A 27,193-nucleotide genomic window follows, 5' to 3' on the forward strand; every position below is an offset into this window, starting at 1 on the left:
ACTTATCCTCCATGAACTTATTTAGTTCTTTTTTGAACCCTGTTAAAGTTCTGGCCTTCACATCATCCCCTGGCAAAAAGTTCCATAGGTTGACTGTGTTGTGTGAAGAACTACTTCCTTTTGTTTGTTTTAAACTTGCTGCCTATTAATTTCATTGGGTGACTCCTAGTTCTTGTGTTAAGTGAAGGGGTAAGTGACATTTCCTTACACACTTTCTTCATACCAGTCAAGATTTTATAGTCTGCTGTTGTATCCCCTCTTAGTCGTTTCTTTTCCAATCTGAAAATCCCAGTCTTTTTAATCTCTCCTCATATGGAATCTGTTCCATACCCCTAATCATTTTAGTTGCCCTTCTTTGTATCTTTTCAAATTCCAATATATCTTTTTTGTGATGGGGTGGCCAGAACTGCATACAGTATTCAAGATGTGGGAGTATGATGGATTTATGTAGTAAAAGTGGAGGAGTTTGGTTTGCCAGACCAATCAGCAAAGCCAATACTGACAACCTACATGGAAAGAGTGCAAAACATCATGCCTCTGGATTGAATGGCCAGGCAGAAAACATTATAAACCAGTCTAGTTAAGCAAGAGATACCACACTGTACAAACTGGAGGCCAATGTTAAGTGCATTGTCACTTGTTAATCCTTAAATCAAACACTGGTTCCGAACAAGACCAGCAAATGGTCACTATTTTTCTGCAAGAAACTTAACTGATTGGTTAGAAGCATGTGGTGCAACAGTGAAAGACTCAGCAGTTGAAATATTGAAGAACTCTTTCACCACATCCAAAATATGTGAGTACATGGCTGATGAATGCACCAGTGCAAATGGGCATCAAGTATTATAACACACACAATGACTTCTTGATGTCAGTGCTAGGCCAATAGCTGCACTTCTAGATGTTCAGGTTCTAGGAGACACACTGGCTGCATCTGTGACAACCCACCTCTTAGAAGAGTTAAATGCTTGTAAATTGAACCCCAAACAGATGGCTGCTTGTGTATTTGATGGAGTTGCAAACTTCTCCAGAAGACACAGTGGAGTGCAGATTTGCTTATAGAAAAGCATAACCTTAATCTCTCCTATACACATTGCGGAGGCCATCTACTCCAACTAGCAATGGTCCGAGTTGCAGAATCTTCAAAAGACATTAAAAAGGCCATGTATTTATTTTGTTATACTCTTTTTTTTTTCAGCAAGAGTCCAAAAGGAGTAAAACATCTTGGAAAAAATAGCAGATATACTGGAACTGAAGTTGAAATTAGTCCAACCTGGGAAAATCCACTGACTTTCTCTTGAATGACACTTGGCTGTTGTCTTAAAGTTACAGCAACTGTTATTGGCTTTGGAAAGTATCTACTGAGATGGGACCGATCTAAGTAGTGAGACTGGTGCTAAGTTCAGAGAACTATAGCCATTCTCTCTCTTGTAAGTCTACTTGGGTCATTAAACAATGTCATCCAGGCATCTGCTATAATACTAGAAGATCTTTGTCCAGTAATAGATGCTACACTTGGATCAATCAGAGCTATCCATTGAAAACATACTAGAAGCAAAGACTTCAGTCCTGAAGTTGACTAATGAAGGCACTTATATTGAATCCTTAAGTGAAGAGGACAAGAAGCGTTTGTTAAGCCAGCTGAAAAAGTAAATAGACTTGATTCTTAAAAATCTACAACAGCGACTTCTGGATTCTGCTCAACCTCTACATAGTTTTACAGATGCCTGTCTTATAAAATATCGACAGTTGAGTGGAGTGAGGCACTACCAGCAGTGGGGCTGCTATGTGATCAGGACAGAATAGAGAATTTGAACACAGAGTGAAATATCATACGACGAATGTATGAAGATTTGACATCAACCTTTTATCATCACTAGCGGTTCGACTCAATATTTATGCTATGTTTCCCGGAATGAAAGAATTAGGAATTAATCTCTTGCTACTCCCAGTCACAATAGCTGAAGTTGAGCGTTCTTTTTCCTCATTGAATATAATTTTGTGTTCTAAAAGAAGTTGCCTTCTGCCTGATCATGAGTATATCATGAAGGACTGGAAGTACCGGATGCACAAGAAGCCACCAAAGATTAATGCACTGCATTTGAGAAGTTCATTAACAGCGTTGTGCGAAATTACAAGAAACCAAGAAGAATGTAGATGTAGTGCTTCATAATAGACTTGAGTAACCAGCTTTAATTTCTGTGATGATTTTAAAACATGAGTTAAAATTAATAAAATGGTTGTGAAACATTTTTCAGTTTTTACTATGGTGCTGTACAACCCACATTCACCCTCCTGGTCTCACCCCTCATCTGCCCTCATCCTCCTGTATATTAAAAAAAAAAAACCACAAAAAACCCCCCATTCCAATTCCTGGGGAAACCACTCCTTGTCTCTCTCACCAACAGAAGTTGTTCCAATAAAAGATCTTGTCTCGCCCACCTTGTATTTCAACTTAGTGCCCAGCATTGGATACCTAAATCCATGTTTAGGCACATATATAAAAGTCATTAGATTTTTCAGATGTGTTCAACCCCCCAAGGGAAAAAAAGCACTTTTATTTGTGAGTAAATATAGATTTGGTGTCTAATTTAAGATACCTAAATCTGAAAATTTTAGTCAATGTCCAACTATACAAGGGTTCAAGGGAGGGAAATTTATCATTGCTAACAAACTGACTTAAGATAACACTTCTATATTTAAGCATCTGTCTGATGATGTCTGATCTGGTTCTGTCAATAAGGCACAGAAATCCATTAAACTTTTCAATATCAGACCTTCATGTCATATGTCTGAGACATTGCAAACAGGGCTGAAGCACTGACTGCTTCCGTATCTTTTGTCACTGTGACCTGCACTCTGACCTAGTGCTGACTATTCTACATATTGTTATACAAGATGTTGCACAGCTCAGGCCCTTGGAGGTCCTAGCTGCAGCTCCCTTTTATCTCTCATAACATCTGATATATAAGCATCTGACAGCGATGTGCACTCATTTTTAATTCTGTGTGGTAGACCGAGACTTTAAGCCATTCACTTGTCCAAAGAGGCTATGGTTTGCCTTGGGACACAGGCCAGTATAAATTGGGAAGAGAGGAGATAACTTTCTAGCTGTTTGGAAAGTTGATTGTAATTACAGCAGAGGTTAATTAGTGGACAGAATGATGGTGGGGTAGTCACAGATCCATTAGAAGTATAATTCGTCACTTATGTATAGCTCTGTGTTGTGTGCATCTATATGTATTACAGGCTTGTCTGAGATTTCTAAAGCTTTCAGAAGTACTTCTAGGCAACTCTCTTTTATTTATAGCTGTACAGTACTAATGAAATGTCAGGTTCATCTGACTTTTTAATTCTGTAATTCAGTGAAGCAACCATAGTCTTGATGAAACCTGCCTTTTAACTCCAGGATTTTTCTGAATGCATCTTAGCTTGTCAGAAGTATGATAGACTCCAAAGGGGTGGAGGGGGGAGTATTAGTATTAGTTTAATTATTAACCGCTCTTAGTAGTTTCTATAACTTCACAATTCAGTATTTAAATCTTACGTAGTTGATTAGCAGCCTTTCTTCCCTTCTAAGAACAGGAGCAGGGAGCAACTCTTTCATTAACTCTTGAGGGATTTACTGGCTTCAAGTACAAGCAAGGGATGTCCCAAGGCTATATTCTTAAGCCCCATTACCCAGTGTTGCTAAATAATATGGATCCTGTTTTATTTCAGAAAGTCTGTGTGAACTATTGTAAACCTGCAACTATTATAACTAAGTGTAAGACTCATTTTGGTAGTCCCTCTGTTGCTGGGCACATATTTCCATCTTACTGTCCAGGGTGCAACAGAGTAATGGCACCTTGACTGAGGCTGTAGCTCCCAAGAGGTACTTTCTTTTGAGGTTCTATTAAGTTTTCTTGAAATGCTTGCTTGCTTCTATGATTTTATTCTGAATTGTCAAAATAAAAGGAAAATAATCCATCTGATCTGAGAGTCCTTAGTGAAGAGTTCCATCTTCTAGCAGAGATAAAGCAATTTGTCTCCCAGGTTCTCCAGGTCCTCAAGCTCATCTTTGTCTGGGAAGTCTCCTGGCTCTGTTTCTTTCTGGTATTGGGAGGAGCACAAACAGCAATCTGCACCAGAAAATATGGCAAGACACCATCTCTGGCATGAATAAAGTAGTCCTCATTTCAGGATCTTCAGGCCATCTATTCAGAGAAAAGCCTGAGAGCTGCCTGGCTCTGGTAGTTTCCCCAGAAACAGGATACTTCCCTCTGAGAAACTAAGACCCAGCCCACCCCACACAGTTATTCCCTTTCCTGGTTAAATACCTGCCCTCATGAGCCAAGATGGGAACCTTCTTTCTGCAATTGGTAGGCTACATAAGTTCTCTAGGGTGGGACAAGCCCTCTTTTTGGCTCCCTTTGCAGGTAGTTATCACCTTCCCAACTTGGTCTAGTGTGGAATATGTACACCCCATCACAGGGTTGTTGACCTTATTTCCAGCACTTATTGAAGATAAGACTTATTGTAGATATTCCTTCACTGTTCAGTGCATCAATAGCCTATAAGGGACGTTTGACGATATTGATTTCTAGCTTCAGCTCCTTCTCTTGGCTCCTGGAAACAGTTTGTATTTATTTTTGTCTCTTGCTTTCTCTTTTAGATTAAATTTGAAATGATATTTGAAAGTGAAGAGTGCTTTAGAGTTGCATTGGGGCATCTCTTGTCCTGAAGGCATTTCACCAAGTTGGACTCTGGAGAGAGTGGAGTGATTCACATCTTCTGAGGCTTCAAAATGAGACTCTTTTAAGTACAAACTGTTCTCAGCCTTGATTGCTTGAAAGGCATCTTCCCTGACGTGGAATGCCTGATCCAACATCTGAAGTGCAGTTTTGTATCTCTAACTGGTAGGGAGACTTTGATGCAGGGAAGTACTGAGGTTCAACTTTTCTGTGTAGAACAGTCTCTAAATCTGAAGTATTCTTGTGAACATAGAGTAGCTTTTTCACACAGGACACATTGAAACCATGGAAGTTAAGGTGAGTGGTGTTTCCTGAAAACTCCAAATGAGACTGTTGTAAATCCAAACTGTATGTCAGCCTGGATTGCTTCAGAGACCTTGAAGTGAATTCCTGATCTAACATGTAAAGTATGCTTTTGCATCTTTGCCTGTTAAATGAGGATTTTACTCAGGAAGTCATTGAAATTTAAGACATTGGCACAATACTGTCTTCAAATCTGAAACCTACATGTTGACATAGAACCATCTTTGAAGTGTAGGACACATTGTGATCATAGAGTTTAAGGTAGGAGGTACTGATACAAAACTGCATCATCAGTCTGAAGCACCAGTGAGCTCCAGTCTCCTTGTTAAAGCATCAATATACTTCATCACCTTGGCACAAGTAGTTTTAATTCTTCAGGGCTTGAGACTGGTGAACTGCACCCCAAAATTGAAGCTCTGTGTTTGGGACACTGTTCAACCAGGCCTCTGCTCAGTCAAAGCTGATATTGTTGAGAATACTAGAATCATAGAAGATTAGGGTTGGCAGAGACCTCAGGAGGCAATCTAGTCCAACCTCCTGCTCAAAGCAGGACCAACCGCAACTTAATCATCCCAGCCAGGGCTTTATCAACCCAGGCCTTAAAAACCTCTAAGGATAGAGATTCCACCACCTCCTTAGGTAACCCATTCCAGTGCTTCACCACCCTCCTAGTGAAATAGTGTTTCCCAATATCCAATCTAGCCCTCCCCCACTGCAACTTTAGACCATTGCTCCTTGTTCTGTCATCGGCCACCACTGAGAACAGCTGAGCTCCATCCTCTTTGGAACCCCATTTCAGGTAGTTGAAGTCTGCTATCAAATGCCTACAACAAATAAGTTGTACTATGCAAATGAGGACTATTTCTGTTTGGAAGAATTTGAACCTAATAGTTTCACCCTTCTATTATCTTTCTCATTCCCCAAGGTACCGTCTGGACTTTTGAACAACTATGTCCCTTTACTACTCTAGCCTGGGATGCCTTTTATACTGCTTTACTCCTGGCCTGTTCACATAGCCTTCAACATTTAAAATCACTCTCAGCTATGTTACATGAATGCTCTGGCCAGCCACTCATGAATTACATATAGGGTGACGCCTGCAAATTCCTAGTCCCAGCCTTGTCCCTTAGAAATGTGTGTCTTGTATTGCTCAGCACCAGTGTTCCCTCTGTTTTTTTTTTTCATCCATGTGTGGAATGAATTTTGTTATGTGCACCATATCAAGATAATGTGCGGATGTGCGCCATCAGTAGAAACCAAAAACCTTGATGCAATATACAGTATATTTTTAAAAAGTTACCATAGGGATAATTACTCCAGCCAGGACAGTTTAGGCATTTTAGAACTCACTTCTCAAAGAATTAAATTTAAGCGTAAGAGAGAAATAAAAATTACGAAATGCATAGACGAGGCAAAAAACTAAAATAAAACTCTTTCAAACAAGTATCAAGAAGTAACAACTACAACAATAATACAACAAAAATAATACAAGTATGTTGGGAGGTGAGTGTGAAAGACATGAGTGTGTGTGTGTGTGTGACAGAGACGCGCATTGTCCCTGTAAGTATGCTGCCCTCACTTTAAGTAGATCAGCATGTTCAGACACAGCAGCAGCTGCCAGCAAGCTCCCTCCATCCTGGGCCCTGTCGTGTCCCCTTCTCCTGCTCTGTATAGGGGCAGGGGGATGAGGACACCCTGACATCAGTGCCCCCTCCCTCCCTGCTCTGCGCTGCAAGCAGGAGGTTTCCGGGAGCAGCTCCAAGGCAGAGGGCAGGAGCAGCATGGCAGTGTGGGGAGGGGCACCTGAACTGCTGTGCCTGAAGTGTGCGGCATTTGATAGCATGCTGGGCAGCCACCCAGCTGCGCAGCTTGGAGGGAACTTAGCTCAGTACCCTTTTGAACAGTACAGGTTCATAGAAAGTCCATTTCATCAAAGGAAAATGGTAATGCACCAGCCTTGTTATCCGAAATGGATTTTCACACACTTTACTCCAAACACAAGGGTTAAGATAAAACAATAAAATAAGTTTATTAACTACATAAGAGTTTTTAAGTGATTACAAGATGATGCATAAATCAGGATTGGTTACAAAAGATTAAAACGCAAGCTAGTGGCTAATTTAACAAACTAACAGAATTCAAAGCGAAGATTTTCCTCATCATATGCTGCAGTAAATTTTACTGGCTGGGTCTCCTTTCAGCCTAGGACTCACCCCCTTAGTTCAGTGTCCTTCAGCTATTCATTGATGTCATGAGCAGAGGAGGAGGAATGAAGTCCCCTCTTTATAATTCAATTTATTGTGCTAGAAACATCCTTGCTGAGTCATGGACACAGTCTGTTGTGGACATGAGAGTTGAACTATCCCTGTGATGAAATGTAAATTTCTTGTTTACACTGTCTTGTTGCTAGAGAATGGCTGCTTAAGCAGGTGATAGCCCTTTAACACCTAGCTGAGGTGTCTGCTTGTCTTTGTCTCTGAAAAACTGGTTTGGGCCTGCTTTTCTCAACTTTGGGCATGTTATAACAATTTATACAGTAGAATCTTGTAACTTTACATACAATATTGCCACACATTTTATTGGGGCATTATTTAACAGACTGACTTTTCTAATGAAAACCCGTATAGTATACTTTGTACAAAATTTGTCAGAGTCTTGGAAAAGTAGTGAACATAATAGTATAGACCGTCACATTGTTCTGTAGTGTTTCATATTCAGGTTAATGCTCCATTAGGTAGGGGATGTCATTTTGTCAGATAAGATCCAGAGCTCTTCAGACAAGGTTCAAAAGCATTGGTGCGAATGTGTGATGACAACACAGATATAGCTTCATGATGCAAGAGCAGTGAATCATTGTTAAGTTTGATAAAAAGGATACCTCATTCAGTGTTATCAATGCAGAGTCTTCAAAATAAATTTTCATCTTAGATTTGGAGGTATTGATGGATGAAATTTCAAAACATGCATTATATGAGAAGGGTTTTTCTACAATGCAACTTGTTAAATTCAAGACTGGCTCAAACTGGCCTTCATCAAAACACATCTACACCTATTCTCAAACATGACATTCATGGTTACCACAAATCCAAGGCACTAGGTTTCTATCAGTCCCTGGAAAAATCATGGAGCAGGTCCAGTTTTGGGTCCCACACTACAAGAAGGATGTGGAAAAATTGGAAAGAGTCCAGCAGAGGGCAACAAAAATGATTAGGGGACTGGAGAACATGACTTCTGAGGGAACTGGGATTATTTAGTCTGCAGAAGAGAAGAATGAGGGGGGGATTTGATAGCTGCTTTCAACTATCTGAAAGGGCGTTCCAAAGAGGATGGAGCTAGACTGTTCTCGGTGGTAGCAGATGATAGAATAAAGAGTAATGGTCTCAAGTTGCAGTGGGGGAGGTTTAGGTTGGCTATTAGGAAAACCTTTTTCACTAGGCGGGTGGTGAAGCACTGGAATGCGTTACCTAGGGAGGTGGTGGAATCTCCTTCCTTAGAGGTTTTTAAGGTCAGGCTTGACAAAGCCCTGTCTGGGATGATTTAGTTGGGGATTGATCCTGCTTTGAGCAGGGGGTTGGACTAGATGGCCTCCTGAGATCCCTTTCAACCCTGATATTCTATCATTCTATGATTCTATAAAGTCTTAGAGCAAACAGTGTGTGAGTTGTATTGCAAATCATGCCATACATTTTCTTGATAATTGGAAACTGGGCATATTGAACTTACTCTTCCCAACTGTTATCTATCTGAATACAATAAATATTTATAATCTGTGGGTTTTTCTGCAGTTTACCACTGTCATAACATTTTTCTAGCAGTTGGCAAACTATGATATTCCTGTGTATCATTCTATCCCTGGATGGTTTGGGGCCATGGCTGCATACGTTACTTGAGGTTAAATATATATTACCTTTTGTAATAGGCAGATCTTACTTTTTAAATTAGGGCTTCGTTTAATTGAAGGTCATTAACTTTAATATTTCAATACTTGAAATACTCTTTGTACTATTGACATATATATTTTTAAGAAAAGTCAAGTTTGTTCGTTTTTTAATTTCAGTTTTTGATGATGAAGAAGAAAGCAAGTTGTCCTATACAGAGATTCATCAGGAGTACAAAGCTCTGGTGAGTATTATTCACCAATTGCATTTAATCTTATAAGAAATTTGTACTGTAATTTAAAAATAAATATTTTAAGTGAAGTATTCCAAATCCAACCGAATATTCCGCATCATGCTGCCAAAACTTCCAAGCTCCAGGGAGGAGTCTGTTCCCCTTGTAGCAACCAACCATACACTTGTAATTTTTACAAAAACTGGAAGTAACCATTTACAAAATCTAATGATTGAACATTCAAAAAACCATAGTAGCAGATTAAAGGGGAGAGAGGGCTGGTTAGGGTGTAGGAATCTGGAGCATAAGTATGGGCATATTGGATCAGCAGTAGTTCATTTAGTCCAGTCTCTTGTCTCTGACAATGGCCTGTACCAGATGTGTCAGGGGAATATGTGAGAACCTCATGATTATTCCATTTTTGTCCACTAACTCATAGGTGAAATTTCTTCCTAAACCTAAGCCTTAGTAGTTGACTTATACCCTGAAGTGTGAAGGTTCATAAACTGTCTAAAAACAGTTTATTCTACTTAATGTAACTGTGTATGTCTTCACTATTTCTGTAAATAAAGAATTATTTTCTGAATCCTCCCAAATTTTTGGCCTTAGTGATATCTTGTGACAGTGAGTTCTACAAGTGAATTATGCATTATGAAGTATGTATTTTCTTTATCAATTTTAAATTTGTTGCTTTTAAACTTAATTGAATATTTCCTTGTTCTTGTATTATGAGAGGATAACTGGAAGAGCTGATTTACCCTTTTAAAACTTTATTATTTTGTTTACCTCTCATGAATCATCTTATTTGTGTAAACTAAAAAATACCAGACTTTTCAATCTTTTTTGTTCTGGAAATCTTTGCATAACTCATTATTTTCAGAGCCTGTCTCTGACTTCCTTATTTTTTTGAGCTAGGGTGACTAGAACTGAACACAGCATTTCAGGTGAGGGTGATTTATATAATTTCCAACCCTCTTGTTTCACTTGTTCACTTGTTTCACGGGTAAACACAAAAGCCACTCTCTGAGAGTCATCTGTTGGAAAGGGGAAGGAGACAGTCCCAGGGGTGGCAATAATATCTCAGGAGGTGGGCGGGATAAGGGCAGGGGCAGGGGTAGAGGTGAGAGTCTGGGTTGGGAGAGGGCTCTCACTGAGGCCGGGCGCAAGCTCTCTGGTGGATTTGGCAGCCACGGCACCAGGAGGTGGACTTTCTTCTGTAGGGTCCTCTCCCGGAAAGGAGGTCGAATGCTCCTCACCAGCGAGGGATGCCCCTGGTGGCTCAGGTTCCAGCCGCGTGGCACTGGCCGTCGCCTCAACTGGCTTGGCGGCTCTCAGCGGGGTGCCCTCTGCAGCCGGGTTGATGGAGGAGTCCAGGGGCTCCTCAGAGGTGGGAGCAGAAGCAATGGTTAGGGGGAGGGAACATGGGGAAAGGGGGGCTGGAGTGAAGTCGCCCAAATCGAGGCCCGCTGGCATAAGATCATCCTCCCCTTGGGTGACCGGGGTCAGACCCAGGGCCTCGATCTCCTCATATATAGACGGGAAATTGTTTTCCGCTACCCCAGGATTCTCCCCGCCGGCACCTGACGCGATGGTTACTTCGGGGCACACTGGGGTTTCAGATGGTGCCTCGGGGGTTTTGGAGGGGAGGGACTCCCGTGGAGGGGAGATACTGCCTTCCAGTGCTGCCACGTCTTCCCCAGCCGGCTCTGTTGGATGGAACACAGCTGTGGGTAGAGCGGAAGGCTCGGCATCAGTGCCCCCCTTCCTGGTCTTCCGGGGGGCCTCCGCGTCAATGGGAGGAGCGGAGCTCGAGCCTTCCGCTTGCCCCGCTTCCCCAGCCCTCCATGGCATCATCCAGGGGCTAGCTAGCAGGGGTTGTGTCAGGGGGCGGAGGCGATGGCTCAGGGACTCGAGGGGGTAACGGTGGGGCAGCACAAAGGAGGGAAGATTCCCCTTGGGGCGGGCCCTCTCCCATGCTTGGCGGTGTCCCTGCCGCACCCTCCTCCACAGGCCTCGCCAGATTGCAAACAGCGGGGGCGGGGTCCCACTCGTCTGGGCATAGTTGGGGAGGTGCCCCTTGGGCCTGAGCGGGAGCAATGGCGGACTGGGAAGGAGGAGGGGCGGTTTCGGACGCCGGGCAGCCAGGGGCGTCGGCGATGACTGGGCCGGTGCCCTGCTGGGGCTCGGGGGTCCTGGATGCCCCTCCTTCCCGGGCCAGGAGGCAGTCCTCCGGACGTGCCCCATCGCCCGGCAGAGGTAGCACCGGGCCTCCCCCGTGGAATAATGCACCCGGTAATGGGCCCCCTGGTAGGGGACTAGGAAGGACCCCTCCAGTGTCTCTCCGTCACACGCCGCCGGCGGCAGTTGAAGCTGCACTTGCTGGCGGAAGGAGAGGACGTGACGGAGGATGGGGTCTTTGCAGCCCAACAGGAGAGGGCTGATGACAGAGATGGGCTTCCCCAAGATAGAAAGGGCGGGTAACAGGGCGGCATTGGGGAGAAAGGGAGGGACGGAGGTCAGGACCAGGCAGATGCCCAGGTCCTCTAGCGGCTCTAAGAGGACGAACACGCCCCCCACCGCCAGGCCCTTCTCCACCGCTTCCGGGGCGGCGGCCTCCAATGCTAAGAAGAAGACGACCTTGCCATACATTTTGGAGGCCGCCACAGTGGCCGTGGGCCCCACCACCCTCGCCCATGCCCGCACATAGGTCTCCACGTGGGGCGAGGCGGGCACCAGGAGGCAACGGACGCCGTGCTTCCTGGTCATGGTGGGAAAGGGGCCCCGGCCGCTATATATGGTAGCGGAGGCGGTGGGCTGGAGAAATGATGTAGCGGCAGGCGGGGGTGCTGCCGCCACCTGGGCGTATGCTATGGGGACCAGGGGAGGGACACCTGTAGAACTGGTGGAGGGAACAGCGGGGAGGGGTGCCCCAGCTGGAAATGGGGCCGGGGCATTGGGGGCAGCCCCTGCCATGGAGGGCCTGGTCTTTTTAGCGGGGCCCTTCCCCTTCTTCTTCCCCTGGCCCTTCCCGCCGGCTGGGGGAACTCCTCCCGAATCTGAGGGGGTGAGAGACGTGGCAGTAGTGGAGGTCACCCCGGTGCCCGTCGCTGCTGGTGCCCCAGCAGGGGCGATGGCAGATGGTTCGGCAGCGGAGGTAGAAGCTTGGGGGGGTGACGGAGGGGTAGGTGGGGGAGGGGAAGCTCGGGCTGCTGGAGCAGTCTCACCCATCTCATCCCCCGCCATCATGAGCAAGGAGGAAAAGGGGGACACCGAAAGGAGGAGGGGAGAGGGGAAGCAGGTCGACCACTCCTCCCCGCTAGGCTGCAGGCAGGGGAGGAGGGCGCTAAAAGGGGTAGGCTGGACGGGGGGCAATCAGGGGTTAGGGGTCAGTCACCCACACAAGGTGGAATTCCGGCTCCTCTTGGTGCACTACGGGAGGGGGGGATACAACAACATTGAGGGTGCAGTGAAGAGGGTTGCAACTAAAATGGGGAATTGCACAAGTGCATGGGAGGGGACATGGGCACACGGAGCGAGGGGCTAAGCGGTCTGGGGGTAGAACGGAAACCAAGGGGCTAGCTTCAGAGGCTGGGGTGGGGCAAACAAACAAAGGCTGCAGAAGGAAATGGGCGGGGCAGGCAAACAAACTGAAGCTAGTAAGGGGGGCTGGAGCAAAAGAGGAGGCAAAGCAAGTGGCAAATGGGGCAGGTAGTAAAGGGCAAAGCTGGGGGGGTAGGCAGTCCGGGGGGGGCACATGTGCCCATGTGCACTTGCACAAGTCTTTTTTAGCTGGCTGCTGCTTCTGGCCCAAAGGGTGGAAATAGGGTGTGGCAAGCCAAGCAAGCAGCTGAGTCCAGAGGCAGGAGCTGAGGCAGATGGTATACAGCCAGTGGGGGTGGTGGAGGGGGCAGCGGTGGTGGTAATAATGGTGGGGGTTGGGGGGGACACACAGATGGATCGGGGGGCAGCTCCACGCCAAACCCCCGTGTCCCTACAAACACAATCAAAACCCCCAACACAAGAGCACAGTTTAAAAATTACTCAGTCTTAGGGCCCCCTCCACGGTGGTCTGCAAAGTCTCTAGGTGCTGCCCCACTGGCAGATGATCCTCTTCTTCTCCTCCTTGGGCTTCAGCAGCTCCAGGCAGCAGCCTCTGCAGCAGCAGCAGCTCCAGGAACTCCAGGTGGTAGTCCAGGCAGGCAGAATGGACCCCTCTCAGGTGGTGGTGGTGGTGGTGGTATCCACAACAGCAGTGGCTGGGGTCCCTCACTCCTCTCTGGGGAGTGGGCTAGCAGCCCCCTCCCCACCCGAGGGCTGCAGTTGGAGCAGTAGCAGCACCCAAGAGTGGGGGGTCCAGCAACCAGGTAGCAGAGAACAGGGTGGGGGGTGTCTGGCCCAGCCAGGGGAGCAGCTGGAGCAACAGGGAGAGCTTAGGGCCTAGCAGCAGCAGGAGTAGCAGCTTCCCACCTCCCTCCAAGCTAGAAGGCTATGGGAGAGCAGTCTTATTGGGATCCGGGAAGTGGGCGGGCGAAGCCCGTCCACTGCTAAAGGGTCCCCCCCAGCCTAAAAGGGGGATCCACAGGACCTAGATACCCAAAAAATTCCGGGGGACAACTAATAAAATAACAGGGACAGGAGTGCGGTCAAAGGGTCAAAAGAAGGGAACCGGACGGGGACACCGAGCAGAGAACCCCGGACAGAGCCCACTGCTCCTCAAAGGCGTCAAGGGAGTCAGAGGACGCCGCCCAGAGGAACTCTGCCCGGATACGTGAACGGACCGAGGATCGGAAATAGGCCCCACAGTCACAGGAGACTCCATCGGCCAACCTCCTCACTCTGGTTTTGTAGATGGCCATTTTAGCTAGGGCCAGGAGGAGGTTGACCAGGAGATCCCGGGACTTTGTGGGGCCACGGATAGGGAGTGCATAAATGAGAAGGTGAGGGGAGAAGTGCAACCAAAAACGTAATAAGATATTGGTGAGGAGCCGGAATAGGGGCTGCAGCCTGGCACACTCCAGGTTGACATGTGCCAGGGTATCCCTCACGCCGCAAAAGGGGCAGGTGTCTGGGATTGTGGTGAACCGCGCCAAGTACACGCCCGTGCTCACGGCTCCGTGAAGGAGCCGCCAACTGACATCCCCGGCGGGCTTTGGGACTAAGATGGAATATAGGCTGGCCCACCGGGGCTCTTCACCCTCCAAAGGAGGCAGGAGGTCCCGCCATTTTGTATCGGGGCGGGACACGAGGGTGCGGGCGTGAAGGGTGTGGAACACGAGCGTGTAGAGATGTTTTCTTGGCGCGGTTTGAAAACAGACCGGCTGCATCTCGTGCAGCCGGCTTCTAGTGAAGGGGTGAAGGGATCGGTTGGGTCCACGGGGGAGGGGTCCAATTAAAAGGTCCGGCGGGCCTGGGGTAGTGGGTGGGCGGGGCGTGCCCTCGTGCAGGACCCGGTCGAGATAAACCCGAGCAGCGGGCGGCAAAGCGGCCTTCACCTCCTGAAGTATGCATCGGGGAGTACAAGGTCTGGAAAGCCCCATGCGCTGAGCGAAGGTTAGGGGATCCAGCCAGTCTCCCCGGTCATAGTCCAGGAGGTCTCCGACTCTTGTGACCTCTGCCAGGACCAACCTCTGGCGCACCGAGCGGGACTCCGCCACCTGCAAACGGAGCTGGGGGTTGTGTAGCAGGGGCTCCGCGAGGAGATCTGCCCCCTCGGTGGCCACCACGGACCTGCTCGTTGTAAAGAGTTTCCAGGTCCGGAGGAGGTCCTGGTAGAAGACCGGCAGCCCGGAGAGGTCTCGCGGAAGACCTCTCGGATGGAGATAAAGGAGCTGCCGGTCGTATCGGAGCCCTCGGAAGCGGCGCAGGAAGGCGTGCGCCAGTATGCTCCACGCCGGACTACCTGCACCATAAAGGAGCCTCTGCAGGGTCTGGAGGCGGAAGACATGGACCTGAGTAAGCAGACATTTGAGGCCCTGCCCTCCCTCCTCCACAGGTAGATGGAGAACCCCTGCAGGGACCCAGTGCAGTCCTGACCAAAAGAACTCCAGAATCGATGTCCGCAGGTTGGTCAGGAAAGCCGGGGCCGGGACCAGGGTGTTGAGCCGGTACCAAAGCATGGACAGGACTAGTTGATTAAGCACTAACGCTCTCCCTCGAAGGGAGAGGCACCGGAGTAGTCCTGTCCATTTCCGGAGCCGCTCTATCACCCCGCCCTCTAAATTCTGCCAGTTCTCCGGCGGAGAGGGATGCGTGGCAGAAAGGTAAACGCCCAGATAGAGCAGCGGACCCGTGCTCCACCGGATGGCTTGAAGCGCGGGTGGGCGGGGGCTCGCCTGCCACCAGTCCCCTACCACCAAGCCAGAGCTCTTGACCCAGTTGACCCGCGCGGAGGAGGCTGCTGAATAGATGGCCTGGCAAGCCTCCACTCGCACCAAGTCGCCCGGGTCCTGGACCATGAGGAGCACGTCATCAGCGTACGCCAACAGGACCAGCCGCAGCTCTGGCTCCTTCAGCACCAACCCTGTCAACCTCCTTCGGAGGAGACAGAGGAAGGGCTCGATCGCCAGAGCGCAGAGCTGGCCTGAGAGGGGGCACCCCTGCCGTACTCCTCGCCCGAAGTTGACCGGTTCGGTCAGGGTCCAGTTGAGTCTTACCAGACACTCTGCGGAAGCGTACAGCACCCGGAGAAAGTTCACAAACCTGGGTCCGAAGCCAAATGCCTGCAGAGTGCTCAGGAGATACCCGTGATCCATCCTGTCGAACGCCTTCTCTTGATCTAAGGACAGGAGGGCGAACGACAGACCATCCCTACACCCAAGTTCCAATAGGTCCCGGACCAGATATAGGTTGTCGAAGATACTGCGGCCCGGGACGGTGTAGGTCTGGTCTGGGTGGACCACGTCCGCCAGCACGGACCCTAGCCTCAGGGAGATCCTTTTGCCACGATTTTGTAGTCCGTGCTGAGGAGCGAGACGGGACGCCAATTTCGTAAATCGCGGAGGTCCCCCTTCTTCGGCAATAAGGCGAGCATGGCTCGCCTGCACGAAAGAGGGAGGACCCCGCTCTGCAAAGACTCGGCCCAGACGGTGACTAGGTCTGGGCCCAGGACGTCCCAGAACACGCGGTAGAACTCCACGGTCAGCCCGTCCATGCCCGGAGATTTATTGGTGGGCATGCGACGGAGGGCTTCCGAGAACTCGGCCAGAGTGAGAGGCAGCTCTAGCCGGTCTCGGTCGCCCACGCTGACCGTCGGGAGCTCCTCCCACAGCACTCTGCAAGCGTTAGGATCGGTCGGCTCCGGGGAGAAAAGGCTTGCGTAGAAGGCTCTCGCCCTCTCGCACATCTCCACCGGATCCGTGAGGGGGGTGCCATCCTCTGTCAGTAGGCAGATGATATGTTTCTTAGCCCCCCTCTTTTTTTCCAGGGCGTAGAAGAAGCGGGAGCCGCAATCCATCTCCCGAAGGAGACGGATGCGGGATCGAACAAAGGCACCCCGGGCCCGATGGTCCTCGAGGCTCCGGAGCTCCTCCCGCTTCTCCCGGCACGCTCCGCAGAGGGGTGGATCCTCGGGGCTGGCGGCCAGACGCCTCTCCAGCTCTAAGACCTCCCGTTCCAACTGCTCTATCGCTGCATCCCTCCGTCGGCTGGTGCCCCGGGTGTAGTCACGGCAGAAGAGCCGGGCGCGCACCTTCCCTACGTCCCACCACCGCCGTGCCGAGGGAAAGGCACGCCGCTGCCCTCGCCAGGCCAGCCAGAACTCCCGGAAGGACGCCACGAAGCCCGCATCCTCCAGCAAGCTGTTGTTAAAATGCCAATAGGCCGGCCCCGGCCTCTCCGCGCAGAGGGAGGCTGTCACGGTGGCTATGTGATGGTCAGAAAATGGGGCCGGCCGGATGCTGGAGGAGTGGGCTCATGTAAGATGAAAGCGTGATAAATAAATGCGGTCCAACCGGGAGTGGCGCGACCGATGGGCCTCCACCCGGACAAAGGTGAACGTGGAAGTGTCATCCGGGTGGTGGTCGCGCCAGACGTCCACCAGGGAGTGGTGTTCGACTATCTCCTGGAGGACGGCGACGGCGGCCGGGCTCTTCTCGGTTCCCGAGCGGTCCCGTTCCTCAAGGGTGATGTTAAAGTCCCCTCCCAGGACCAGGCACTCCTGAGGATCCAAGGTGCCGAGGAAGGCGGATGCCTGCTGATAGAATTGCAGCCGCTCTGGGCTCGCTGCTGGGGCATAGATGTTGACGAGGTTGACTACGAGCCCCTCCATTTGGACCCGGAGGTGCAGCAAGCGACCCGGCACAGCCTCGGCGACCCCCAGCACCTCGGGCCGTAGGTCGGGGGAGAACAGGGTCGCCACTCCACCCGTATGAACTGTGAGGTGGCTAAAGTAGACCCTGTCCCCCCAATCCAGCCGCCAGCTGTCTTCGGCGGTCGGATCCGTATGGGTCTCCTGCAGGAAAACCACAGAGTACCTCCCCTCTCGAAGGAAGGAGAGCACCTGGGACCTGCGGAGACCCATCTTACAGCCACGGGTGTTCAATGTTGCGATGGTAAAGGGTGCCATGAGGAGGGCTGGGGGGGATCCTCGCCGGCAGGATGCTCGTGGCTCCCGGCGGGCCGCGTAGCAGTCCGTGACCCACCCCGTAGGTGAGTAAGGAGTCACGGAAGTGGCGGACCCGCTGGTAGGCCGCGGCGCCCTGTCTCCCGGTCCTTTTCCCCTCCCCCATGAGGGCCCTTGCGGCCCGGAGGATTTGATTAAAGTCCCCCCATCGCTGGAGGGCAAGCTGGACTTTGTTGCGGGAGCCACGGACGTCTTCTAGGAACTCCCGCAACTCCTCTCGCAGCGCATGGGGGGCTGGGGTTATGGTCTGGTTGCTTCCCGATGGGGCCCTTGGTACAGCCCCCTGGCCCAGCGGGACGGGCAGACAGGGTGCGGACCCCCGACGGGGCTCTTGATGGGTTGACCTGAATGCTGGGGCGATAGGGGGCGGCGGAGGGAGGATAGCAGCCCCTGGTGGGTCGGGACGGGCAAACACAAAGGCCATTCCCTGGGAGTCATCTGTTGGAAAGGGGAAGGAGACTGTCCCAGGGGTGGCAATAATATCTCGGGAGGTGGGCGGGAGAAGGGCAGGGGCAGGGGTAGAGGTGAGAGTCTGGGTCGGGAGAGGGCTCTCACCGATGCCGGGCGCAAGCTGTCTGGTGGATTTGGCAGCCACGGCATCAGGAGGTGGACTTTCTTCTGTAGGGTCCTCTCCCGGAAAGGAGGTCGAATGCTCCTCACCAGCGAGGGATGCCCCTGGTGGCTCAGGTTCCAGCTGCGTGGCACTGGCCGTCGCCTCAACTGGCTCGGCGGCTCTCAGCGGGGTGCCTTCTGCAGCCGGGTTGATGGAGGAGTCCAGGGGCTCCTCGGAGGTGGGAGCAGAAGCAACGGTTAGGGGGAGGGACTATGGGGAAAGGGGGGCTGGAAAGAAGTCGCCCAGATCGAGGCCCGCTGGCATAGGATCGTCCTCCCCCTGGGTGACCGGGGTCAGACCCAGGGCCTCGATCTCCTCATATATAGAGGGGAAATTGTTTTCCCTACCCCAGGATTCTCCCCGCCGGCACCTGACGCGATGGTTACTTTGGGGCACACTGGGGTTTCAGATGGTGCCTCGGGGGTCTTGGAGGGGAGGGACTCCCGTGGAGGGGAGATACCGCCTTCCAGTGCTGCCACGTCTTCCCCAGCCGGATCTGGTGGGTGGAACACACCTGTGGGTAGAGCGGAAGGCTCGGCATCGGTGCCCCCCTTCCTGGTCTTCCGGGGGGCCTCCGCGTCAGATGGGAGGAGCGGAGCTCGAGCCTTCCGCTTGCCCCGCTTCCCCTGGACTAGGGCCCAGCCCTCCATGGCATCATCCGGGGCTGGCTAGCAGGGGTTGTGTCAGGGGGCAGAGGCGATGGCTCAGGGACTCGAGGGGGTAATGTTGGGGCAGCACAAGGGAGGGAAAATTCCCCTTGGGGCGGGCCCTCTCCCATGCTTGGTGGTGTCCCTGCCGCACCCTCCTCCACAGGCCCCACCAGATTGCAAACAGTGGGGGCGGGGTTCTCCCACTCGTCTGGGCATAGTTGGGGAGGTGCCCCTTGGGCCTGAGCAGGAGCAATGGTGGACTGGGAAGGAGGGGGGGTGGTTTTGGGTGCCGGGCAGCCAGGGGTGTCGGTGATGACGGGGCCAGTGCCCCGCCGGGGCTCGGGGGCCCAGGATGCCCCTCCTTCCCGGGCCAGGGGGCAGTCCCTCCGAAGGTGCCCCATCGCCCGGCAGAGGTAGCACCGGACCTCCCCCGTGGAGTAATGCACCCGGTAACGGGCCCCCTGGTAGGGGACTAGGAAGGACTCCTCCAGTGCATCTCCGTCACGCGCCGCTGGAGGCAGTTGAAGCTGCACTAGCCGGCGGAACAAGAGGACGTGACGGAGGGCGGGGTCTTTGCAGCCCAACGGGAGAGGGCTGATGACAGAGATGGGCTTCCCCAAGGTAGAAAGGGCAGGTAACAGGGCGGCATAAGGGAGAAAGGGAGGAACGGAGGTCAGGACCAGGTGGACGCCCAGGTCCTCTAGCGGCTCTATGGGGAGAAAAACGCCCCCTACAGCCAGGCCCTTCTCCACCGCCTCCTGGGCGGCGGCCTCCGATGTTAAGAAGAAGACGACCTTGCCATACATTTTGGAGTCTGCCACAATGGCCGTAGGCCCCACCACCCTCGCCAACGCCTGCACATAGATCTCCACGTGTGGCGAGGCGGGCACCAGGAGGCAACGGATGCCGTGCTTCCTGGTCCTGGTGAGAAAGGGGCCCCGGACGCTATAGATGGTAGTGGAGGCGGTGAGCTGGAGAAATGATGTCGCGGCAGGCGGGGGGGCTGCCGCCACCTGAGCGTATGCTCTGGGGGCCAGGGGAGGGATACCTGCAGAGCTGGTGGAGTGAACAGCGGGGAGGGGCGCACCAGCTGGAGATGGGGCCGGGGCATTGGGAGCAGCCCCTGCCATGGAGGGCCTGGTCTTTTTTGCAGGGCCCTTCCCCTTCTTCTTCCCCTGGCCCTTCCCACCGGCTTGGGGGACTCCCCCCGAATCTGAGGGCGTGATAGACGTGGCAGCAGTGGAGGTCACCCCGGTGCCCGTCGCTGCTGGTGCCCCAGCGGGGGTGATGGCAGATGGTTTGGCAGCGGACGTAGAAGCTTGGGGGGGTGACAGAGGGGCAGGCGGGGGAGGGAGGAGCTCGGGCTACTGGAGAGGGTCTCGCCCGGCTCATCCCCCGCCATCATGAACAAGGAGGAAAGGGGGACACCAAAAGGAGGAGGGGAGAGGGGAAGCAGGTCGACCACTCCTCCCGCTAGGCTGCAGGCAGGGGAGGAGGGCGCCAAAAGGGGTGGGCTGAACGGGGGGCAATCAGGGGTTAGGGGTCAGTCACCGACACAAGGTGGAAATTCCGGCTCCTCTTGGTGCACTATGGGGGGCGGGATTCAACAACATTGAAGGTGCAGTGAAGAGGGTTGCAACTGAAATGGGGAGTTGCACAAGCGCATGGGAGGGGGCATGGGCACATGGAGCGAGGGGCTAAGCGGTCTGGGGGTAGAACAGGGAAACCAAGGGGCTAGCTTCAGAGGCTGGGGCGGGGCAAACAAACAAAGGCTGCAGAAGGAAATGGGCGGGGCAGGCAAACAAACTGAAGCTAGTAAGGGGGGCTGGAGCAAAAGAGGAGGCAAAGCAAGTGGCAAATGGGGCAGATAGTAAAGGGCAAAGCTGGGGGTAGGCAGTCCGGGGGGGGCACATGTGCCCATGTGCACTTGCACAAGTCTTTTTTAGCTGGCTGCTGCTTCTGGCCCAAAGGGTGGAAATAGGGCGTGGCAAGCCAAGCAAGCAGCTGAGTCCAGAGGCAGGGAGCTGAGGCAGATGGTATACAGCCAGTGGGGGTGGTGGAGGGGGCAGCGGTGGTGGTAATAGTGTGGGGGTTGGGGGGGACACACAGATGGATCGGGGGGCAGCTCCACACCACACCCCCGGTGTCCCTACAAACACAGTCAAAACCCCCACCACAAGAGCACAGTTTGGAAATTACTCAGTCTTAGGGCCCCCTCCACGGTGGTCTGCGAAGTCTCTAGGTGCTGCCCCACTGGCAGATGATCCTCTTCTTCTCCTCCTCGGGCTTCAGCAGCTCCAGGCAGCGGCCTCTGCAGCAGCAGCAGCAGCAGCAGCTCCAGGAACTCCAGGTGGTGGTCCAGGCAGGCAGAATGGACCCCTCTCAGGTGGTGGTGCTGGTGGTGGTGGTATCCACAACAGCAGTGGCTGGGGTCCCTCACTCCTCCTCTCTGGGGAGTGGGCTAGCAGCCCCCCCCCCCCCGGGGCTGCAGTTGCAGCAGTAGCAGCACCCGAGAGAGGGGGGTCCAGCAGCCAAGTAGCAGAGAATGGGGGGTGTCTGGCCCAGCCAGGGGAGCAGCTGGAGCAGCAGGGAGAGCTTAGGGCCTAGTAGCAGCAGGAGTAGCAGCTTCCCACCTCCTTCCAAGCTAGAAGGCTATGGGAGAGCAGTCTTATTGGGATCCGGGAAGTGGGCGGGCGAAGCCCGTCCACTGCTAAAGGGTCCCCCCCAGCCTAAAAGGGGGATCCACAGGACCTAGATACCCAAATAATTCCGGGGGACAACTAATAAAAGAACAGGGACAGGAGTGCGGTCAAAGGGTCAAAAGAAGGGAACCGGACGGGGACACCGAGCAGAGAACCCCGGACAGAGCCCACTGCTCCTCAAAGGCGTCAAGGGAGTCAGAGGACGCCGCCCAGAGGAACTCTGCCCGGATACGTGAACGGACCGAGGATCGGAAATAGGCCCCTACAGTCACAGGAGACTCCATCGGCCAACCTCCTCACTCTGGTTTGTAGATGGCCATTTTAGCTAGGGCCAGGAGGAGGTTGACCAGGAGATCCCGGGACTTTGTGGGGCCACGGATAGGGAGTGCATAAATGAGAAGGTGAGGGGAGAAGTGCAACCAAAAACGTAATAAGATATTGGTGAGGAGCCGGAATAGGGGCTGCAGCCTGGCACACTCCAGGTAGACATGTGCCAGGGTATCCCTCACGCCGCAAAAGGGGCAGGTGTCTGGGATTGTGGTGAACCGCGCCAAGTACACGCCCGTGCTCACGGCTCCGTGAAGGAGCCGCCAACTGACATCCCCGGCGGGCTTGGGACTAAGATGGAATATAGGCTGCCCACCGGGGCTCTGCACCCTCCAAAGGTGGCAGGAGGTCCCGCCATTTTGTATCGGGGCGGGACACGAGGGTGCGGGCGTGAAGGGTGTGGAGCACGAGCTGTGTAGAGATGTTTTCTTGGCGCGGTTTGAAAACAGACCGGCTGCATCTTGTGCAGCCGGCTTCTAGTGAAGGGGTGAAGGGATCGGTTGGGTCCACAGGGCAGGGGTCCAATTAAAAGGTCCGGCGGGCCTGGGGTAGTGGGTGGGCGGGGCGTGCCCTCGTGCAGGACCCGGTCGAGATAAACCCGAGCAGCGGGCGGCAAAGCGGCCTTCACCTCCTGAAGTATGCATCGGGGAGTACAAGGTCTGGAAAGCCCCATGCGCTGAGCGAAGGTTAGGGGATCCAGCCAGTCTCCCCGGTCATAGTCCAGGAGGTCTCCGACTCTTGTGACCTCTGCCAGGACCAACCTCTGGCGCACCGAGCGGGACTCCGCCACCTGCAAACGGAGCTGGGGGTTGTGTAGCAGGGGCTCCGCGAGGAGATCTGCCCCTCGGTGGCCGCCACGGACCTGCTCGTTGTAAAGAGTTTCCAGGTCCGGAGGAGGTCCTGGTAGAAGACCGGCAGCCCGGAGAGGTCTCGCGGAAGACCTCTCGGATGGAGATAAAGGAGCTGCCGGTCGTATCGGAGCCCTCGGAAGCGGCGCAGGAAGGCGTGCGCCAGTATGCTCCACGCCGGACTACCTGCACCATAAAGGAGCCTCTGCAGGGTCTGGAGGCGGAAGACATGGACCTGAGTAGCAGACATTTGAGGCCCTGCCCTCCCTCCTCCACAGGTAGATGGAGAACCCCTGCAGGGACCCAGTGCAGTCCTGACCAAAAGAACTCCAGAATCGATGTCCGCAGGTTGGTCAGGAAAGCCGGGGCTGGGACCAGGGTGTTGAGCCGGTACCAAAGCATGGACAGGACTAGTTGATTAAGCACTAACGCTCTCCCTCGAAGGGAGAGACACCGGAGCAGTCCTGTCCATTTCCGGAGCCGCTCTATCACCCCGCCCTCTAAATTCTGCCAGTTCTCCGGCGGAGAGGGATGCGTGGCAGAAAGGTAAACGCCCAGATAGAGCAGCGGACCCGTGCTCCACCGGATGGCTTGAAGCGCGGGTGGGCGGGGGCTCGCCTGCCGCCAGTCCCCTACCACCAAGCCAGAGCTCTTGACCCAGTTGACCCGCGCGGAGGAGGCTGCTGAATAGATGGCCTGGCAAGCCTCCACTCGCACCAAGTCGCCCGGGTCCTGGACCATGAGGAGCACGTCATCAGCGTACGCCGACAGGACCAGCCGCAGCTCCGGCTCCCTCAGCACCAACCCTGTCAACCTCCTTCGGAGGAGACAGAGGAAGGGCTCGATCGCCAGAGCGTAGAGCTGGCCTGAGAGGGGGCACCCCTGCCGTACTCCTCGCCCGAAGTTGACCGGTTCGGTCGGGTCCAGTTGAGTCTTACCAGACACTCTGCGGAAGCGTACAGCACCCGGAGAAAGTTCACAAATCTGGGTCCGAAGCCAAATGCCTGCAGAGTGCTCAGGAGATACCCGTGATCCATCCTGTCGAACGCCTTCTCTTGATCTAAGGACAGGAGGGCGAACGACAGACCATCCCTACACCCAAGTTCCAATAGGTCCCGGACCAGATAGAGGTTGTCGAAGATACTGCGGCCCGGGACGGTGTAGGTCTGGTCTGGGTGGACCACGTCCGCCAGCACGGACCCTAGCCTCAGGGAGATGGCTTTTGCCACGATTTTGTAGTCCGTGCTGAGGAGCGAGACGGGACGCCAATTTCGTAAATCGCGGAGGTCCCCCTTCTTCGGCAATAAGGCGAGCACGGCTCGCCTGCACGAAAGAGGGAGGACCCCGCTCTGCAAAGACTCGGCCCAGACGGTGACTAGGTCTGGGCCCAGGACGTCCCAGAACACGCGGTAGAACTCCACGGTCAGCCCGTCCATGCCCGGAGATTTATTGGTGGGCATGCGACGGAGGGCTTCCGAGAACTCGGCCAGAGTGAGAGGCAGCTCTAGCCGGTCTCGGTCGCCCACGCTGACCGTCGGGAGCTCCTCCCACAGCACTCTGCAAGCGTTAGGATCGGTCGGCTCCGGGGAGAAAAGGCTTGCGTAGAAGTCTCTCGCCCTCTCGCACATCTCCACCGGATCCGTGAGGGGGGTGCCATCCTCAGTCAGTAGGCAGATGATATGTTTCTTAGCCCCCCTCTTTTTTTCCAGGGCGTAGAAGAAGCGGGAGCCGCAATCCATCTCCCGAAGGAGACGGATGCGGGATCGAACAAAGGCACCCCGGGCCCGATGGTCCTCGAGGCTCCGGAGCTCCTCCCGCTTCTCCCGGCACTCTCCGCAGAGGGGTGGATCCTCGGGGCTGGCGGCCAGACGCCTCTCCAGCTCTAAGACCTCCCGTTCCAACTGCTCTATCGCTGCATCCCTCCGTCGGCTGGTGCCCGGGTGTAGTCACGGCAGAAGAGCCGGGCGCGCACCTTCCCTACGTCCCACCACCGCCGTGCCGAGGGAAGGCACGCCGCTGCCCTCGCCAGGCCAGCCAGAACTCCCGGAAGGACGCCACGAAGCCCGCATCCTCCAGCAAGCTGTTGTTAAAATGCCAATAGGCCGGCCCCGGCCTCTCCGCGCAGAGGGAGGCTGTCACGGTGGCTATGTGATGGTCGAAAATGGGGCCGGCCGGATGCTGGAGGAGTGGGCTCGTGTAAGATGAAAGCGTGATAAATAAATGCGGTCCAACCGGGAGTGGCGCGACCGATGGGCCTCCACCCGGACAAAGGTGAACGTGGAAGTGTCATCCGGGTGGTGGTCGCGCCAGACGTCCACCAGGGAGTGGTGTTCGACTATCTCCTGGAGGACGGCGACGGCGGCCGGGCTCTTCTCGGTCCCCGAGCGGTCCCGTTCCTCAAGGGTGATGTTAAAGTCCCCTCCCAGGACCAGGCACTCCTGAGGATCCAAGGGTGCCGAGGAAGGCGGATGCCTGCTGATAGAATTGCAGCCGCTCTGGGCTCGCTGCTGGGGCATAGATGTTGACGAGGTTGACTACGAGCCCCTCCATTTGGACCCGGAGGGTGCAGCAAGCGACCCGGCACAGCCTTCGGCGACCCCCAGCACCTCGGGCCGTAGGTCGGGGGAGAACAGGGTCGCCACTCCACCCGTATGAACTGTGAGGTGGCTAAAGTAGACCCTGTCCCCCCCAATCCAGCCGCCAGCTGTCTTCGGCGGTCGGATCCGTATGGGTCTCCTGCAGGAAAACCACAGAGTACCTCCCCTCTCGAAGGAAGGAGAGCACCTGGGACCTGCGGAGACCCATCTTACAGCCACGGGTGTTCAATGTTGCGATGGTAAAGGGTGCCATGAGGAGGGCTGGGGGGGATCCTCGCCAGCAGGGAATGCTCGTGGCTCCCGGCGGGCCGCGTAGCAGTCCGTGACCCACCCCGTAGGTGAGTAAAGGAGTCACGGAAGTGGCGGACCCCGCTGGTAGGCCGCGGCGCCCTGTCTCCCGGTCCTTTTCCCCTCCCCCATGAGGGCCCTTGCGGCCCGGAGGATTTGATTAAAGTCCCCCATCGCTGGAGGGCAAGCTGGACTTTGTTGCGGGAGCCACGGACGTCTTCTAGGAACTCCCGCAACTCCTCTCGCAGCGCATGGGGGGCTGGGGTTATGGTCTGGTTGCTTCCCGATGGGGCCCTTGGTACAGCCCCCTGGCCCAGCGGGACGGGCAGACAGGGTGCGGACCCCCGACGGGGCTCTTGATGGGTATGACCTGAAGTGCTGGGGCGATAGGGGGCGGCGGAGGGAGGATAGCAGCCCCTGGTGGGTCGGGACGGGCAAACAACAAAGGCCATTCCCTGGGAGTCATCTGTTGGAAAGGGGAAGGAGACTGTCCCAGGGGTGGCAATAATATCTTCGGGAGGTGGGCGGGAGAAGGGCAGGGGCAGGGGGAAGAGATGAGATTCTGGGTCGGGAGAGGGCTCTCACCGATGCCGGGCGCAAGCTGTCTGGTGGATTTGGCAGCCACGGCATCAGGAGGTGGACTTTCTTCTGTAGGTCCTCTCCCGGAAAGGAGGTCGAATGCTCCTCACCAGCGAGGGATGCCCCTGGTGACTCAGGTTCCAGCCGCGTGGCACTGGCCGTCGCCTCAACTGGCTCGGTGGCTCTCAGCAGGGTGCCTTCTGCAGCCGGGTTGATGGAGGAGTCCAGGGGCTCCTCGGAGGTGGGAGCAGAAGCAACGGTTAGGGGGAGGGAGTATGGGGAAAGGGGGGCTGGAAAGAAGTCTCCCAGATCGAGGCCCGCTGGCATAGGATCGTCCTCCCCCTGGGTGACCGGGGTCAGACCCAGGGCCTCGATCTCCTCAGATATAGAGGGGAAATTATTTTCCGCTACCCCAGGATTCTCCCCGCCGGCACCTGACGCGATGGTTACTTTGGGGCACACTGGGTTTCAGATGGTGCCTCGGGGTCTTGGAGGGGAGGGACTCCCGTGGAGGGGAGATACCGTCTTCCAGGTGCTGCCACGTCTTCCCCAGCCGGCTCTGGTGGGTGAACACACCCGTGGGTAGAGCGGAAGGCTCGGCATCGGTGCCCCCCTTCCTGGTCTTCCGGGGGGCCTCCGCATCAGATGGGAGGAGCGGAGCTCGAGCTTTCCGCTTGCCCCGCTTCCCCTGGACTAGGGCCCAGCCCTCCATGGCATCATCCGGGGGCTGGCTAGCAGGGGTTGTGTCAGGGGGCAGAGGCGATGGCTCAGGGACTCGAGGGGGTAACGGTGGGGCAGCACAAGGGAGGGAAGATTCCCCTAA

The 27,193-nt window shown here is 54.1% G+C and overlaps 1 protein-coding gene across 1 annotated transcript in view; it reads left to right on the forward strand.

The window, feature by feature from the left end:
• The window catches only part of CFAP36 (cilia and flagella associated protein 36), a 115,245-nt gene that overhangs the window by 11,150 nt on the left and 76,902 nt on the right, over positions 1–27,193 (forward strand). The window contains exon 2 of the mRNA XM_043511497.1: positions 9,094–9,158. Coding sequence (XP_043367432.1) covers positions 9,094–9,158 — 65 coding nt within the window. The remainder of the gene's footprint in view (positions 1–9,093; positions 9,159–27,193) is intronic.

The sequence above is a fragment of the Dermochelys coriacea genome, chromosome 3 (assembly GCF_009764565.3).
Source record: "Dermochelys coriacea isolate rDerCor1 chromosome 3, rDerCor1.pri.v4, whole genome shotgun sequence".
Lineage (NCBI taxonomy): Eukaryota > Metazoa > Chordata > Testudines > Dermochelyidae > Dermochelys > Dermochelys coriacea.